This window comes from Dermacentor silvarum, chromosome 11 (assembly GCF_013339745.2).
Source record: "Dermacentor silvarum isolate Dsil-2018 chromosome 11, BIME_Dsil_1.4, whole genome shotgun sequence".
In the NCBI taxonomy this organism is placed as follows: Eukaryota; Metazoa; Arthropoda; class Arachnida; order Ixodida; family Ixodidae; genus Dermacentor; species Dermacentor silvarum.
Window position 1 is genome coordinate 98093388 of NC_051164.1, and position 19553 is coordinate 98112940.

Here is a 19553-nt window from a genome sequence, read left to right on the forward strand (position 1 = left end):
GCAGAATTTCGCCTGGAGTGCCCATATAATTGCTATCGCAATAAAAAAGATGTTCGCACAAACATGAATGAATAGGACATCCTCAGCGCCTGTGTATGTCGTTTTCATTCATGTTTGTGTGAACTTCTTTCAAGTGCGCTTCTTCACCAGAATCAGGGATCACCAACTAGCCTGTCAGTACATATCAGGCAAGTTATAAAGGAAAACCAACTTAGAAATGACACACGGAGTAAGGGAAAATACATTCCAAAAATGCAAGAACACTACATTTACTTTAGGTATGGATCTGATGGGCAGAGAGCAATGGCGTGGAACACAAACTGTAATCACACGAGGAGCAGAGGAGTTGGGTTAACGATATCTTGTGCAGTAGGCAAGTGCACAAACATTTTCTGCGAATTTCCAGTAATGATAGTTGTAGTGATGTCTTCAAGGAAACTACATCGGAAGGGTAAGGCGCAATATGAAAATGTTAAACAGGCAGCATGGTTATGAATTACCTTAAGCCATTCATTGTACTAATGTACACATACTAACCAATCTGTTAACATTTAGATCTGCAAAAATACCATGTTGGCTTCTTTATTGTGCGCACTAGGAACCCTGCTTGCATTTATTTGCATTGTATGACACTATTCAGTCAATGCCTCTACTAGGCCGTGAACTGTATAAAGGATTCCTATGTTCCAGCCGAATTCGTATTTTTCATATGGATTCTGAAAATCTCAACAGACACGACCATTGCAACGAATTTGCCCATACAACGAAGGAAATGAATAGTCTCTGATGGCCGATTTCTTGCTTTACACAGAATGCATGTAATAATGTTGCCACTGAGTTGCGCTGTGTGATGCACTGGTTGACACAAGTAAGACCATGTGATAGGGTCCGGACTCCGCAGTAGCTAAGGTAGCTTCCCAACACCCGATGCAAAATAGCCCAATGGGTTGAACAGCCGCACACTTCGAAAAGTGGCAATAGCATGACCTGCCAGCGCCCGCCGGGGTGGCCCAGTCCGCTAAGGCGTTGCGCTGCTGAGCCCCAGGTCGCGGGATCGAATCCCCCGCGGCGTCCGCATTTAGATGGAGGCAAAATGCAAAAACGCCCGCGTGCTTGCGTTGTAGTGCATGTTAAAGAACCCCAGGTAGTCAAAATTAATCCGGAGCCCTCCACTACGGCGTCCCTCATGATCAGAACTGGTTTTGGCACGTAAAACCCCAGAAAGAAAGAAAAGATGACCTGCCAGCAAAATTCTAGGCACAACTATCTTCGTGCTGTAGGATTCCTGCGTGAGAATGCGAAATATGCGTACTGTGTGTCGAGTTTTCAATGTTTGGTGAAATGAAGACACTGATTGATTGAAATTCGATGGTTAATGTGTCGGAACCCAAGCCTAGAAGAATCAAACAAAATGACGCCATCTTCGAATACAACTGCCTTCCAGGTTTGTAATGTAAACATATATCATTGTCGCAAGACTTTTCCTTAAAAAAGTTGTCCATTTTTAACTATGTTCTTGCTCACTCTGCGGCGAACCTCACCGACATTGGTTAACGTATCGAGGCCACGCGCTACTTTTCTGTCTCCGTTCATTTAATAGGAGCACAGAGGCAAACCTTTGCTGACTCCACAGGCGTGGAGCGCTGAAGACGATCAGGAGATAATTCCTTCCGCTCCGACCTCACGGGGAGCAAGCGACGAGCGCGCACGTCAGGCGAGACTTCTCGCCAGCTCGCGTCGTGGCGCTGCGAGCGGCAGTCTCTTCTGACAACTGATCAAGGCGACGGCGACGGAGGTTCTTATCGTCGACGGCACGGAGCGACGAGTTTAGTGGGTGTTCCTAGCTTCTAGAGCGGCCCTGATCAAGGTGAGTTCCCTCGATTTCAGTTGCATAACCTTAGTGCATGCTCGCCACCTGAAAGTTGAGGGAGACTTGGATTATAAGCCTTTCTGGATTACGGACATGTGACTTCGAGCACTTTCAGCGTCGCCGCGTGACCGCCGACTGTTCATTCAATTGCTCTTCGCCGGCGTATTGAGGGTGGACACTTTTGTCTGCGTGATTTGTAACTGCTCTACTCGTGCAGATGAGAACGAACTCGTGAAGCCACCTGACATCTCTACAGGGTTTAGCAGACGGATGCAGCACTGCAAGCACACCAGGGCACCAGGGCGTGTCTCACGCCCTGTGTCACCCCCCCCCCCCCCCCCCCAAGTGAAGTTTTCTTTTTTTTTCTTTTTTTTTCGGTAACCCGCAAAGCTCGCATTTTTTCATGTATCCGTACCCCCTATGTAATACCCCTTCGGGGGCCTTTAGGGGTATTATGAAATTTAAAAAAAATGAAATAAAGTATATCTTTCTTTTTTCTTTTTCATTCTTCCCAAATGGTTGCAAATAGTTGCAAGGTTTTCAAACCACCCAGTCTGTCAACTGCGAACTTGGTATAAGGTGAAATTGTCTCTCACTAATTGTGACAGCAACTTGTATTTTTAATGATAATGCAAGAAAGTTAAGGCGTGCAGACACGGACACAAGAGGAGAGAAGTGGAGAGAAGTGGAGGAGAGAAGAGGAGAGAAGAGGAGAGAAGTGGCAGTTGTTTCATAGAGTGCCTTACCCGTCTTTTCCGCAGCTGTCTTGTTTAAGAAAGGCGCGGTTCGTGTCTATGAGTGATCTTTTTCTGAGCAGCATTTCTTTTTTTTTTTCTGCACTGCTATAGGAATGTTAACCAGAACACCAATGCACCTTGGTTCATGCTTCGTGCACGACGATTTTGAGTACGGGACTTCAAGTAGCAAAGGGGTATCACGCTTATATTTCCTCCGTTCCGGCTGAATTCAATTTTGCATTTACAACACGCCCCAGAAAGCTGTTGATTGAAAAGTTATGAGTGAACTTTACTCAATTAATTAGATGGGCATCACCTGGACCCTGACGTTCACGCGCCGTCTGCAATAAATCATTTTCAGAAAATCGCGTCTTAATAATCTCTTCCACGTTGTGTTCAGACAAAGGTTGAGTATATTCGTTCGTAGTCTTTGCTGAAACACATATGATAAGATCACACCGAGTCAAATGAAATTGCTGTATACAAAAGTGCGGCGCCGTATTATTATTGTTGTTTAAGAAAGAATCAAGCCTGTGGTGGCTTTTTCTTCTTTTTTTTTTTTTGTCCATGTCCGCCTGTACACCATTTTAAGCTGTAGTTCCTTTTTCCCTTCTCTTTTTTCCGCATGGATTGCTACGCGACATAATGTGGAATAAAAGAATACCAATGCCCGGATGCCCGTTCACGCGCATGGTGCTGCAGATCATTAAGAAATCTTTTGTCCTTATTAACAGCCTCGATATGCCTCCTGATGAGGACACTGTCAAATCACGCCGTGTTTTCGTATTCAGCCATGTTAGCGTTTTAGGCCAATCAGTGACACCGCATCCGCTGTGTGGGCCAATCAGAGCGGACAAGATGGCGGATTTGACGGCGTCCGGAACAGCTGGCGTCCAAAACCTAAAGTCTATGAAGTATTTCCGGCTCCTGGCAATCGCTTCCGACGCACGCAACCAGCAAAAGCATAGCCTTCGAGATCTGTATTTGTTACGCAGAGGGCACCGTCGCTGTGACGTAAATTTGGACATTACCAATGACCACAAGGGAAGGAAAAGGAAACAAACTAGGAGCGCGTGTTACGTCGCGTATAGCCAGCCTTTGCTATCAAGCCCTCCGAGATGCCGCCCTCTTCCCGTGTGCTCTCTAGAAAGCCGACCGAACACGTGACACAGCGCTCGGCAGACTCGGCTGGCCGAGTGTGTTTGGTGCTTTTCCCAGCCGTCCGATCTGCTAGTGCAACCTCGGTCGTTTATCCAAAAGTGCGGACGGGTGTTTTGATTTAACGCTAACAGAACCTTCAAAAATCGCCCGGGACATTTAGCACAAGTACACAATATTCAGAAATGTATGCTTCATATTAAATTGGAATAATCCACCCATTTCTTGGCCAATCCGCCGTAGTGGGTAGGAGCCACAGACAACAACAACGACGACGATGACAACAACAACAACAACAATTGTTGTTATCGTCATCGTTGTAGTAGTAGTAAACTACTACTACAACAACAACCAAACACCGCAGGTTTTATAATTATATCTTTCACCGTTTTTTTAACAGCGTTTTCTTTGCTTTTTCTTTTTTTGAGCAGATTGGCTAACGTTAGCTGGAACACACGGCACATATATAGCATATATCCAGTTACCCTGCCTTCTATAGTTCTTTCCTTCCCCCATGCTTCCTATATGGCAGACCCAATGTCCAAATCACAGCAGGTGGAAGAGTTGTATAGTTTGTGGATATCACATGGAACAGCCAGTTAAATACATCGCGCGCACTTCGGCGCTAACCACCTCGCGCACCAGATACCGTTTTTGAAAATTGAACATTCCCCCAGACATTTCGTGCGTCGAGGCTTTCTTGTGGAGCCGTCAGCGCTGTTCACCCCCGCATCGTCTGCATCGATTCCTTCCGGGCTCCGTTATCTTTACTTGGATGCGTGCCCGAAGGCTTGCGCATTTGACGTTTGCTGGGCAACCTCCCGTTATCACGTCGGCACAGGATACAGAGCCGCTTTTCTTTTTCACGCGGATGAGTATAAGTAAACTGCTATCGGGCAGGTGTGAAACACAATAGGAAAGGAAAGAAAAAAATGTCACAGTTTCGCCCTAACGGCGAAGCAATGAATGCGATAGCAACACAGCAATGTCATACGAAGTAAGGTGAGCGGCTTTGGTAACAATATGAATTGTAGTAAACATGAGCTGATTAAGTAAGCAGGTGTGCTGCGGCGTAAGTAGACCGACATGAAGAGAGACTCGATGACCACGAGAAGGCGCGTGTGAAACGGTGGTGTTGATGAGAAGCGCTTCCCGTGGGCAGCGCGCGTGCGAAGGGACACACCTGTAGCGCTGCACTGCTGATCCGGGAAGCATTACATGTGTAGCGTGCGTTGGAAAATGTGACCCGACTATTACTAACTGAATGAACAAGCGTGGTGTGAGCGCGCACAAACAAACATGAAGAGATCACACTGAATGACTGCAGACAACGACTGTCAAAACGCTGGCAGCAAGCATACACCGCTGCGGGCGAAGGTACGTGCGGTCTATCGCTTCAACAGGAACTGAGCCGCGAATGCACGGCTCATAAAGGTCAGAGCCGTGTGGAGATAAGAGACGGTGCGGCGAGCGACGAGCGCGGTTGTTGGCAAAAGAAAAGCTCCTAGTCAGGATTTGGCAACGCCTGCCGTATACACTCCAACCCAATTTTATTCTTCTGTAAATTAAACAATGCCTCCTTCTCACTTTTGAATATACTCACGGAACACTGCGAAGAACAACTGGAAAGTTTTAACCATAGACTTCAGAACATAGCTCTGACACCAGATGAGACGAAAGATTTAGAACAGTACCACGAAGCACAGTCTCGAAAACTAGTTCAAAAACGGAGGAAGAAAGCGAACTTCAATCAGAAAACAACCTTCCAGGCAAACGGCTACCTCACGCCAACAAAAGGGAGTTCGAATCTACAAATAGCAGACGTGGCTGAAGGCTCCCCAAAATTAAATCAGTCTAATGTTGTAGATATTTCAAAAACATTAAGTAGGGAAGAAATAGACGTACTTAGCAAGGGCCTAAACTTTTGTCCCACGAACAACACAATAAATGAATTTGAGCTTCACAAGGATCTTTCGGAATTTTCCCGACGAATGCGGATAAGACATTTTTTCGCCGATAACAACGCACCAGACACCGGGACGACCCCACTTAGAGCCCAATCTACTTGGACTCCTGAACCAGAACAAGCCATAGAACTCGACCTATACCTCAAAACTGTTACTAAAGAAATTATAAGCCAATCCAAGACAGCTAAGCGACCTAAAAACATAACTTCATCAGAGAATCGTATCATTTCAAATCTTAGTTGCCGGAACGACATTGTCATTAAGGAAGCAGATAAGGGTGGAAGTATAGTTATTTGGCCGATAGATAAGTACAAGCACGAGGCTCATCCCAGACGCCAGGATACCTTTTTCGGCGCCTTGACCACACAAGGTCTCGCCAATTCTGTATACCGCCGCGACGACGCCTAGGGCGAACTAGTGAGGCTAACGTCCCTTGACGGACCAAGCTGCTCCCTGTCAACCACAAAATTACCCGATGCCTTGATGCTACGCTACTCAAGTCATGCTTTCAACTCGTATTGTGACCTGCACACTGACCGGCTCTTCAGGGACCCCAAACGCACGCCGACCACGACTCCTCCGAACGCTCACTCGCCTCTCTCTCCCCCAACCCCCTCTGACGGTTTTTTTTTTTAATATATTTTTTTTGGCCACTTTCTCGCTCTCCCGCTCTTGTCCCCTCGTCTTAGAAACCGCGCCTAGCCAGTCAAGCGCCGGCGCTCATTTTCTTTTCAGTTTCTCCCTTTACAGACAGCCACAGCGGACATCGACGTGACGTCACTCCAGTAACCCTTTAAAACTAACCCGCCGAGGATGACGAGGCCGCCTTTGACGAAGATAGGTCCTCCTATCGAAACGTTGGCCAGCCTTTCTGAGGCACCTTATCCCTGTTTATAATCCTTATTCCTCGTGTGCTACTCCATTAGTCAGCCATCTTCTTTTGACTTCTCATGATCAGGGTATTCTGTGAGTAGTTGTCCTACATAAGCGTACTCCTGCACAGATTCTAGAGGTTGACTGGCGATCCTGAATTCCGATCCTGAAGGATAGGAACAGTCTGCAAAATGCATAGAGGGAGCACAATCGACAATGTCGTAAAATATTCTTATCTTGTGCAGTTGTGTGAGGCGAGGAGCCCGTAGTATACGATGCAGCAAAGCGTCGTATCTTATAGCGATTAATTGTTTGAAACATTACTCGGACGGAGGATGGGAAAAGCCTGACGGAAGACTGTTGAAATTATAGTTTTGGGCAGAACCGTTGTGAGTTAACGAGAAGGGAAAGTCCGCGTAGCACGTTTGATTGTTTGGTCTTTCCCTCTTTGCAGCTGATCGTCCCTCGAGTGCCATACGCAGGGGATTGTCGAATGACTCCGCCCTGACGTCAGAACACAGCCTTCGACATTCGCACTATGAACGCAAACACTTGGGGACCACGGGCGCCCGCCTCGGCTGACCTGGCTTCGGAGTTGGTCAGCGTGTTTGAGTGTCCCGTGTGCCTCGATCCCGTCATGCCGCCCATCGCACAATGCGTGAACGGTCATCTGCTGTGCTTCCCGTGTCGGAACAAGATCACCGCCTGTCCACTGTGCAGGGGAGGGATCAGTAAGTTGCCGATAAATAGGTTATTTCTGTAAGCACACGATCCCTTTTTTTTTTTCCAGGCGGAATTATCTTTACCTATACTCGCTTGAATTTAACCTGGCTGCTATAGCTCCAGCTGGGGCGCTCGGTATCTCATGATGATGTGTGGCGTTTAATGGCGCAAGGGCCAGCTATGGCCGAAGAGAGCCATGACATATGACAATGAATTGTGTGTGTTTTGTGTATGAAATTATAGAATAAATTGCAAATGGCAGATGTAATGCGGCTGCAAAGAGGTCCAAAAGCGGGTCGGTGTAAACTGCGTAAAATATATAAGCATAAAAATAATAACAATGTCTCATGATGTGAGAGCATAAAACGTTTCTCTACGAAGAAGCGATATAATAATATGTATACAAGCACTACTGGCTCCGTAGGGCTCACGCTTCCCGGCAACTGCAGCTTACGTAACCGTAATGTTTACCGGGAAACGCTGGCGGCGAACGCTATGCACGAAGGCGAGCTTTCCGGTAGAAATACGGCTTCTAGCGTGGACCGATCTTCTGTTATTGTTTCGCACTTTTAATATTTCAGTCTGAAAAGATTTAACATAAAAGGCGTGCGCTGTCGGTGTTTTGATTCATCACCTTCGTTTGTGGGCTGTCATTCTCAAAACTCCGAGGAACAACGTTGTAACGAATGCAAGACAAGGGATGAGCAACTTTAGTGATATAATAATAATAATAATAATAATAATAATAATAATAATAATAATAATAATAATAATAATAATAATAATAATAATAATCTATTAACATAGGAGTTTCATCAGCACCAATAGATGATGGGTCTGCCAAAGCCGCATTGGGCTTGAAGGGCAGAGCCGACAGGCAGCGTTTACAAAACTGCTATATAGCGGACACCACAGGATATGCAGGAACGTTTTAGGGGCGAAGCACCTTAGGGCCGAGCCATAATATATATATATATATATATATATATATATATATATATATATATATATATATATAATATACATACATCTTCCGGAGAACGCTTCCGGCGTTTTGCCGCCGCCGTTATCGCCGTGCTGCTGCGCTGATCAAAAGGCAGTCTTCATGAAGGGAAAACGAAGTCCGTACCTCAATACCATATACGACCAATAAAACAACATTCTATATACTGTAGACATGTGTTGTCACTCATTTGCACGTTCGAGTGGGCAATGTACGGGGTATTCACGGTTACCCGAATGATCCCCCGGTGCTTCGCCCACTCATCATCACTCAGTTCGTGGATATGCGGTGTTTTTTTTTTTTTTTAACAGGAACATGCAAGAAAAGAAGAAAAAAAACTAACAACAAAACCTAACAAAGACCACGTAACTTAAGTGGAAACGTAGTGTGAGGTAGCACTCACAATACAAAGCAACCAAACAGTGATCATGCAGTTATATAATACTAAAAAAAAAAAGTGGATTTTTTCGTGCTCGGAACCAGCGATAACATCTGAAGAAAAAAAAGAAAACGGGATAGGGAAAGATATGATGATATCAGCTTCATCCTGGTTTTACTAGGCTTGGCTAAGTTTTGCTAGGAAATGATAAGTGCTGCTAGGCACGCTATTCCAAATCGGCTCGCCGCCGACGCGCAGATTCTCGCGTGGCCGCGCGACGCGCTTCAAGATGAGCGGCTTCTTCTTCGGGTGTCCGGATCTTCTTTGGTCGTCCCATGTCAAGGCTACATGTGCTCGCCACAGAGTCAATGAGAGTTGTGCCGCCGTCGCGACGGCTCCGAGCTTTATCTCCCCGGTGACGTCACGGCCAAGCTGCGCCTCCACACTTGCCGGGGTGGGGCTGGTCGAAACCTGCCGAGCCGCCACCAGAGGCGCCTGCTGCAGTCACTGACACCACGCGCGTTCGGCGTGAATGCGGGGAAACACGGATGGCGTCGGCAGCACCTCTGCGCGTTGCCTCGTTGGTGCTGCTACAATTTCTTTCTCTCTCGCTGTCATTTTCTCTTTCTCTCTCCCGAGCATAACGCGCGCCGAGCGCATGCTCTCCTTCCCTCTCATTAACGTCCCATGTCAAGGCAACATGTGCAGGGCACGGAAAGGAGGCAAAGCACACGCCGCTCCGCGAGGTGGTTGCTAGGCAACGCGCGGTGACGTCATCGCCAGGTGCAGTTTTTGCTTCGCACTACACGGCCTAACCAAGAGCTTAAACAGCTCCGCTGTTAAAATTACTGTCTTCACAGCCTATTCTTACACGTCAGCACCTGTATAATGAAGTGACAATAACAAACAATATGTCGTCCTCTTAATAACCAGACAGTTATTTATGATTGAAATGAACCTGGAAGGAAAGGCCGAGGGCTAGAATAATGCGACGAAGAATATGCTTTAGTTTATATTTTGCTTTCACGCGAAAGGCACTTGCTGGTAGTTGATTGAGACAGGAGGGTATGAAGTAATTACGAGTGCGCTGACCGTATCTGGTAGAGCAGCGAATCACCCGAAAACGATCTTTAGGACTTCATAATTGGTCCAAAAATGCCTCACGATAGCCGTTTCTGTGTCAGAGAGACAGATTAAGTTATCTCACGAGACCTTTCCAGGACCCGTGATACGGGATTTTTCTTTAGTTTCCCGACGCGCTCCATGGAGATACCCCGTTCCTTCGGCGTCTGAGACGCCGGAATTGTGCTGGTTGCATCCAGCGCCTCTGAAGAGGCGATGGATGACGTCCGCTCATCGGGCACACTGGAGGGTTTTTTCGGGACTGTCTGCACGGGCAGTGGCCCTGGGATCTGCAGGCCCGTGGGTCTACTGGCCCTTCTTGTCTAGGGGCGTCGCTTGCTGCTCCTGCCGGGGGGGTCTGATGGCCGGACCGCTGTCACGCTCCGTGTGACTCGTGCTGCCGCAGCAGAATGTGGCGCTGCCCCCCGGCGCATCACGTGGCTGTAGGAAGGGCTGGACTGATTATGAAGAGAGAAAAGTCCCAGTTTCGCCCGAAATGCGAAGCATCAATTGCGATAGCAAATTAGTAGAGAGCTATACGGAGTAAGGATAGTCGTTTTATCGGCTCTATAAACTTGGACACATTCGCTTACTAGCTGAATTAAATTATGGGGATTTACGTGCCAAAACCATGATTTGATTATGAGGCACGCCTGTAGTGGGGGAATCCGGATAATTTCGACCACCTGGGGTTCTTTAACGTGTACCTATACTAACTGAATTCACAAGCGTCAGCGCACACAAGCAAGCATGAATAGATCACACTCGATGACCGCAGACAACCGCTGTCAAAACGCTGGCGTGAGCAAGCGCGGTGGCAGCAGCGAGCGAAGGTTCGTGCGGTCTATCGCTTCAACGGAAACTGAGCCGCGAACGCACAGCGCATACAATGGTAGGAGCCGTGTGCAGATCGCTTTAAAGATACGGTGCGCGCGACCGCCCACAACCGCACAAAGTGCAAGTACGCAGTTGCTGACAGAGTAGAAGCCGCACCCCTCCCTCCCGCGCTGCCTTCCCGCTTTTTTCCTTTCGCGTTCCAAATTGAGTCGCCAGTTCCCCTTGCGCCCGGTTGCCATATACGCGAATTTTGTAAGATACGCAGTTGGTGCCGCAACACAACGTCGCCCCCCTCCCCCTCCCTCAGCTTTGGTTATCAATACATAAAAAGGAGGCCTGGAAGAATAAAAAAGAACAAAACACAAAATTAAGTTTTTCTGAAAAAGTGGCGTTTTTTTTACCCTCATCTCCCCTTAAATAGTCGCAGTTGAAGACGTAATCTGGCATTCGGTGCAGGAGAAGTTCCGCACAGACGTTGGATAATGCGGTTGCAGTATGTATCAGAACGTTGACACGAGGCGAACTGAGTGCCACGATTGGAAGATAGCGTGTCAGTAACCGCTAGCGGTGATAGCGTAAGTGGAGACATATAGTCTCATCATCAAGTGGCGGGCAATGCAGAGACGTGTTCGAAGAAAATAGTGGCAGGGGGCAGCGAGACAGAGCGTCGGCATCTTGATGTTTTTCTTTTTTTTTTCGTTTTTTAAGACTTGTAGACAACGTCAAAATCGTACTCTTGCAATCGGAGCACCCAGCGACCCAAGGCGGCCCGACAAATTTTTGAGTGACAACAAGCATAAGGCGTGATGGTCGGTTATGACAGCGAAGTGGCATCCATAAAGATATGGCCGAAGTGTTTGTATCGCCTAAACTACTAGCGAGGCATTCCTGCTCTGTTATCGATTAATTCTGTTCGGCAGCCGTTAATTGCCGGGCGACTGACCGCTCGAGGCATTTTGCGTGTATTCGCTGGCTTCTTTCACGCTCGGAAAAACAATTTTATGTAGCACGTATTGAGCAACAAAAAGATGTATCGGTTGTGTTTGAAGTTGCTCTACAATTTTCTCATTGACATTTTTCATCTAACTAAAATATTTAGAAGTTGATTAATTAATTAAGACTAATTTAGTAGTTAATCTGAGTATCTACAATCGACGGAAAACAACATTGCCTTGGTTCTGTCCAGCTACGGGGTATTTGCATATTTTAAAATCTTGTTGCTTGATAGTTGGGACACCCTGTATAGGGGTGCGTGCGAGCGCAAGCACGCACGTAGAAAGAGTTCGTGCGCTCGTAGAGTGGGCCGTGGTGTTCTGATATACGCATCGCTCGATCGCTGCATTAATATATAGCCCTGCGAACACAAGCACCCCCCCCCCCCCCCCGCTATGCGATGGGTGCAATGTATCGGCACGTTCCGGCGCCTGGCACCACGAACCCGTACGTTGTTGATACTGCAGAGCGAAGGCGGTGATAGGGGAGAGAGAGGGCCTTGACTGCTTGAAGTCAAAACTTGTTTATCGAATCTTGTGTCGTTCCAGATTCGATCGGAGCTACGTGGAATCTCTCTGATACGACCTTCACGGGAACCGGAAAATAAAACGTATCATGCGAAAATCGTATTATCCGAACATAATTGTATATAAGAAAAAGAAACGGCATATAAGAAAAAAAACGCATTATTCCCAAAAAAACGCATTATGCAGACTCGTATCAACGAGATTCCACCGCAATTACTCGAGAAGGAGGGAATGGAACCAAAAGGGCGCGAAACGCTGCGATATCTTGTGTACTGGTGTATCACTCAGGCGGTTTTACCTACCGCGGCCGACGTTTGGCCTCGCAAACACTCAGCCGCACGATCGAATCAGCTTGTCAAGGCCACCGTCCCCCGGCACCTCATATCCTAGGCTCAAGTAGCGTGAGCGCTGTAGTGATGCCTAGCCGACATTGCGACGCTGGGCATCATGAGACAAAAAGATTCGTTCGAGCTCTCCTTGCTCTCGTCATCTAACTGCCCAGTGTCCACTGTCCTTGCGCAGGCAGCGTCCGAGCGTTGGCCATGGAGAAAGTGGACTGAGAGGCTTCCCTACCCGTGCAAGTACTCGGATCATGGCTGCACCGCTCAGCCAATCCTGCTCGACAAACGGGATCACGAGAAGACGTGCGATTTCAGGTCAGTTTTGCTTATTGCTATGCGCCGCCTGGTCCGCGATGGTCAAATATTTCGCACTGGTGGCTTCGTTGAGGATGTTTTGTTTTAACTCATAATCGTTAGGATTGTCAAAGTGTAAAGAAGTGTGCGCGTGTGAAGTGAGGGAAGTCGGTCACGTGGTAAAGGTAGACAGGCGACGGGAGAGCTAAGATCGTGCGTGTTTGTGTGCGAGTGCGTGCGTGTGTGTTTAAGTTGCACTTCGCCCCATAGTAGTTTAAGGTGAAAAAATGAGCGCGAACACCCAGGACAACCACAAAGAAGACACGAGAGAAGCACTGGCACTCAGTAACAACTCGTTAGTCGTTAGTCAGTTGTTAGTCAGCGCTAGTGCTTGTCTCATCTCTTCTTTGTGGTTGTCCTGGGTGTTCGCGCAGACTTTTTCACCTTACAACGCTTCGCAATGTGGTGAACGGGGTTTTAATCACGGATCCGGGACCTCAAAGAGGTTCTACGTAATGCCAACGCACTTATTTTGTTCTATGTGCCAGAGACGTTGACGCGTCCGCTGCCGAGTCACGTAGAACCTTGCAAGAGAGGTCGTTATCCCCGACGGTGTCAACGTGATGGCTAGAGTAGCGACAGCTTCTACTCGGCGAAACAGCCGACACGCCAACGATGGCACGCCAACTCGTGGAGACGTAAAGAAAGAAAACTTTGTCGCTATGTTTGGATTGTCTATGTACTGGGCGTATGCGCGAAAAAAAAATAGCACCCTCCTGACGCCCTTTTTTCTTCAAACAAATGTTAGTGTCGCTTGTGTGTGCGTGTCGCCGTCGTGTAGTAATAACGCGAACGTCAGCGTCACGGTCCAGAACAGACATCTGAACTTGCCATCTCAAGTCATTTCAGTCGCAGTTTTGTGCGAACAGTTTGGAGCTTTCTTCCTTTCTTTTTCGTCTCTGTCGTTAACAGATCGTGTCCCTGCGTATTCACGGCGGAGGCTTGCAAGTGGACTGGTCTTCCAAAAAATATGATGGCGCATATCCGTGAAGCCCACCAGAGCTTGTCTATAGTCCGTGGTGAGTCCGGAAGTTGCCTCATGGTCTGCCGTCACACACCAAACGCTTCTTTTCCTCGTAACTGGAGGTGATTTGTTCGAGTAATAACACTTTAGAATACAATAAAAGGATTTGGAGAAAAAAAACGTCGCAGTTTCGCCCTTTCGAGCATCGATTGCGACAGCAAATTAGTAGACAGCTCTACGAAGTAACTATAGTAGTTCTATCGGTCGTATAAACTTGCAAAGATTCGCTTACAAAGTAAATTAACAAGCACGGTGTCACGCGCGCACAGGTAGACATGAACACATTCTCGCTCGATGACCGCGTGAACTCGCTCTCAAAACGCCAGAGTGAGGAAGCGCGGCTGCAGCAGCGAGCGAATTGACCTTCGTGCTGTCTCTCGCTTAACGCGAACTAAACGTCGAAAGCACAGCGCATACGAAGCTACCGGTACTTAGCGTGGCGTACTTTGTCCATATCACAGATGGCTTTGACGATGACGCCCGCGCAGGAGCGCACTTTGCCCACGTCGCAGATCGCTTTCAAGATATGGCGCCCGCGTGGCCGCGCCGTAAGCAGCAGCCGCCGGCTTAGAACGCACCCCCCCCCCCCCCCCCCCCCCCCCCGTGCCTCGCGCACGCGAGATTGCGCCGCGATCGTCGGTTGACCTTCGCAAGCTTTCAGTCGAACACACAGAGTACGCCGCGTGCGACGATATTATCGTGTTTGAACTTTATACGGAAGATCACAGCGACGGCGACGGCAGAAATGCGGTTGGAGTGTCCATACAATTGCTATCGCAATAAATAGGATGTTCAAAACGTGAAGGCAATGACGTGCTTTCGGCCGCTTCCATTGCATACAAGCGTGGCCTTCGAGATCGGCTTCTATAACTCCGAAGGAGTCGCCGCTGAGTGTGCGATTTGGATGCCGCGCATATCAAATTGAATGTAATTATTCCATATAGACGCTTGATACAAAGGGCAAAAGAGAGAAATGTGCTGAACATATTGTTCCGTGAATATACTGAGAGATCATAAAGGTAAGTCAATGTGCGCTCAAATGTGGACCTCGTGAATGAGCGACAGATGAAAGAAAAATGGTAGAGCGCCCAATATTTGGCCAAATCGAATGTTCAGAAATATCGGATGGCTGTAAACACTCAATATGAAAGTTAGCTGTCAGCAGAGGCAGGCCGACGAAGGAATAGAGTTTCCTACTAAAATTGCCAGAGGGTGCTTTGGCGCGGCGACTGTCTAGCTGCCAGGGGAACGATGTGCACAGTACACGGGTTTGTCTTCGTGCTTGTTGTGGCTTAAGACATTCATGTTGCAATATCTCCGACGCTTCATTTACAAGCGATCATTGCTTTCCAGACAGGGCGAGCCGATCTGTCTCTCCGCACATGTTTAATCATTGAAATGTTTGCATTTATAGGGCACTATTTTGTTGAAAATGATCAATTTACGAAGTCGCAAGGTCATCTGAAGCTGGAAGTAAGAAGTTCAGGCAAATTCATTATTTCCGTGCTATAGCTGAACCGCCATAGTTGCCGCTCCCATAAATACTAGCGCCAGACTTCGCTCCGGTAATTTTTAAGGGACAATCTATGAGATAAAACATTATATTACGCTCAGTTATCGAAACCAACATTACGCTTTCTCGCGTGACATGTTACGTGTCTCTCAATGTTTCGCACGCGTGGGCGTAAGAGGTGCTGCCATAAACGTAATTCTGGGAATTTTACGTGCCAAAACCACGATATAGGCACGCCGAAGTGGGGGGCTCCGGAATTTATTTCGACCACATGGGGTACCCTAACGTGCACCCAATGCACGGTACACAGGCGTTTTTTTTTTTTGTTTTTTTTTTTTCATTTCGACCCCATCGAAATGCGGCCGCCGTGCACGGCCGGGGTCTTATCCTGTGACCTCGTGCTTAGCACTACAACGCCCTAGCCACTAAGCAACCACGGCGGGCCAATGTGCCATGATGTCATGACGCAGAAAGTGGTCACGTGGGAGCAGAGCATCGTGACGTTTCTTGCACTCGCTCCTGCTGACTAGGTTGTCATCTATGCTGCTACAACACGTTTCTTTTAAATTTCGGTATCAAAAACGTTTATTTTTGAAGTCTTTTCGTACAGCATCTACACTTATACACCATAAATATGTTGCAGGGTGACCGGCTTTATATACGCGCTATTTGAAACTGGGCTTTTTTTTTTTATTACGCCGTTCCAAAAATTCCGCTGCAGTTGTCCTTTAAAAATGAATTTCGCAGGCGAGAAGGCGGAGTTCGTCGTCCACGATGGAAAGATACCACGGAGCTACGAACGGATGACAGTTCAGTCGTGCTTCGGCCAACACTTTGTGGTCGTCCTCGCCATGCAGCACGTCAGCGGTTTCAACCTGTTCCACGCGCTGGTGATGATCGTGAACACGCCGAAGGAGGCCCAGAACTTCACCTACCAGCTGGAAATGAGGGACGGCGATCGGACGCTCACGTGGATCTCCAGGCCCAGTTCCGTCCTGGAAGGTGTCGAGGCGGCCATGGCGCGAGGAGACGGCCTCGTCTTCGACGCGCGCAGCTTCGCCGTCAAGCTGAGCGTCGGGGTCACCGTCAAGCGTCGGTCGCCGGGCGAGAAGCAAGAACAGGACGGTGACACCAGGGACAGCTACTTTCGGATGTTCGGTCCTCCGGGAAAGCCGTCCGGTGACGTCCGGGACGGCGAATGCAAACGAACCGCCGATAACGACGCGGACGACGACGACTTCCGGGACAGCTATTTCAGGATGTTCAAGCCTCGGACGAAGCAGTATCCCTGACGTGTGCGCGGAAGTTTAGCCCGTGCCGATGTTACGTGCTCCGTGACCCGTCGTTTCGAGCCAACAACTTCGTTTAATTTTTACTGCTCACCCCTGGCCTTTGTTCGAGCAGGAGCTTGCTTTGAGCTAATAGGTGGGTCATTGATAAACTGAATGTGACCCCTGACTCGTTCTCATTCGGTTTCCGCACCAAGGTTGTTTTTATTTTCTGTGGGAATTTTTGCACCGATCTTCTTTCTTTTTTTCTTCTTTTTTTGTCCGCATTGCTTGACATACGGAATATTACGGATAAATGCGTACTAGCCCTCTTTGTAAAGAGGATGCATAAGTGGCCTACGAAGCATGTTGCCCGTAATTAGCGCTTCATGGTCTGTGGGCTGGTCTTTGCATATCTCTACACTTCTGTACATGCTGCGTTTTTATTTGTTTTTTGTTTTTTTAATACATTGTTTTAGCTGACTTCATATAGGTTTTACGTATCTGGGATCTGGGTATCCTTAAGACACTTCCAGAAAAATAAAACTAAACAGCCCTTGCGCGCCTTCACAGAGTTGTAGCGAGTCGAAAGAACCATAAAAATGTAGGTCACAACGATACAAAAAGTGATAATTTGTCGCGGAATATGTCAAATTAAAGATAGTTATAATTAGCGCCAGTATAACCGAAAATTAACCACAATGCATTGCACTCCTGTAAAGGGTGCACCGCCGCAGCAATAGACATGTTGAGGCAAAGCCACCCTACGGCACACGTGAGAAATGGAGCCAGTTCACTCGGACTAAGCAGCGCTCGCGTGAAGCAGTGGTGTCTGCAAGTCGCCTTCGCCGGTGCCCGCACGAAGCGAGAACTAGTCGCAGAGTTGGTAAAATAAACGGTACGGGCGTAATTAGCGCCAATATAGACGAAAATTAACCCCACTGCACCATAGACTGCAATGTCTCCTTAATCGGCCCACCTCACCTCTTCGTTAAAAAAAAAAAAAAACAGTCTCAACGAAGTGTCGACGCTAAAGAAGGTAAGGTTGACGTAATTGCGCCAGAACTACGATACGAATAAGATACGGAATTAGTTAATAATTAACATGAAAAGGAAACAGACTAGAAATGCATAATCAACGATTAATAATCGAATTATTTGAACCACCATGCACGTCTACCTCGTCTTCTCTAGGCACATGGCAAACCGTTTCTTTTTTTGTGTCTTTGTTTAAACTACACAGATTTTTTTTAAATAGAAAAAAGCTATGACAATAGCTTCTCCACAAAAATGTGGCGTTCTTGTACAGGAGTTCCTAGGCGAGGCGGACATACTTTGCCGCTAATAAAATTATTTCCTGAAGACTAATAAACAAAAATTGTTAATTACCTTAATCACGCGTGCCTGGGGGTAGCTGTTTAAACGGGAATGTAGGATACAGCCACATCTACGAGTACGCGGACGCAGGCTGAGAGAGATCGGCAGCTGGAACTTGATCATGAAATTCTTGATCTTCTGTAATTCGTGTAAAATGCGTGCACATAATCTAATATAAACGTGTGTGTTTAAACGTCTCGGATATCGAGCCCAGCCCCACGTTCCCTTATTCTTCCCCGCTGAATGGATACCACACATCTTCGGACCCCCGGTCGCAACATTGCTTGTCCACCCCACCCCATTTTTTTTTCTGCTAATTTTGAAAACCGTGCCTTTTCAACTGTTAATCCAGAAAACCGAGCACGCCCCGTTACTACGTCAGACGGAAACGTCTCTTGCTTATCTCGACTGCTGACCGGTTGATGCTTCCGTCCACTTTAAATCCAAGCGCTTCTGGAAGGTGTACGTTACCGTCCGATCTCGCTGGGTGAATCCCTTCGCATTCGATGTGGCGAGTGGTCTCAGGATTTTGGCTGACCGCTCCTCCTATTGCTGCGCCCCTTGGGCGCTCGATTTCGATGTTGCCTGGATTGAGCATTGGAATTCGATTATGCACATCCCTAATTAGGTATTCTGTAATTAATATTTTCCTAAATGGGTTACTATGAAATTTGACCGCATCATAATTTGCCGTTGAAACAACTACCCCCAAAGCAGGGAGGCACTGCCCCCACTATCAGAAATGGGAAGGGGGGGGGGGGGGGGGCAAGTATGGTATTTGCTGCCTCATTTCCGCGCAGAAAAATAAACCTTCCGGCTGCACGTTGGAAAATGCCACGGAGCAATGGCTGAGACCGGATTTTCGAATACAATGTCCACGTAAGTAGTGCTCTTCTTTGTTACTACAGGTTGACGAATATGAAATTTTTGGAATACGAATAGTTAGTATCGAATAGCCAAACACAGACGCACACATTTACAGCAGGAATATTTATTTCTGTATAATTATAGGCCCCATGCTTGTACTGACCAGTAAAAGAGAGACAGCTAGCTACCAGGGACAATAATGATAAAGACATCGCCAATTGTCATTTTAAAAGTTTCACGAATAGCCTCTCAACGTCTTTAGAGCATGGTTGCAAGCAATGTTTCTAACAAAGAATGGCCACTGTCTGACTATCTTTACAAAAAACGCTAAATAAATGGTTCCAAAAAAAAAAATCAGAAGTTGTCGAAACAGAAGAGAAAAAGGCTGCTGAAGGACTTGTTTGCCGTAAACACATTTAGATGGCCCACTTCAAGGGAAAAAAAACTCACTGGTTGTAAAGTTGCTACATAACTAGACTGCCAAAAACATTAAATGACAGACTACAAGCGAAAATCGCGGATTGTAATTTAGGCTTCCGCCGCGTAACCAAAAACAAAGCTTCCATTACCTATTTCGTTTCTTCATTGCTTCGAAAACTTTTGACGTCGCTTACCTTCTG

General features: G+C 47.3%; 1 protein-coding gene across 2 annotated transcripts; it reads left to right on the plus strand.

The window, feature by feature from the left end:
- The first annotated feature begins 1772 nt into the window (after positions 1 to 1772).
- On the plus strand, positions 1773 to 18103 carry LOC119432396 (E3 ubiquitin-protein ligase SIAH2). 2 transcript variants are annotated; one of them, XM_037699565.2, is made up of 5 exons: positions 1773 to 1867; positions 7060 to 7336; positions 12712 to 12845; positions 13797 to 13903; positions 16169 to 18103. In XM_037699565.2, exons 4-5 carry the CDS (start codon positions 13855 to 13857, stop codon positions 16711 to 16713), a joined length of 594 nt encoding a protein of 197 aa, XP_037555493.1. In that variant the 5' UTR covers positions 1773 to 1867; positions 7060 to 7336; positions 12712 to 12845; positions 13797 to 13854; the 3' UTR covers positions 16714 to 18103. The 2 variants fall into 2 exon arrangements, with proteins under 2 accessions (XP_037555493.1, XP_037555490.1); XM_037699562.2 differs by lacking the exon at positions 13797 to 13903 and having other exon boundaries at positions 16169 to 18101.
- Positions 18104 to 19553: the final 1450 nt, after the last annotated feature.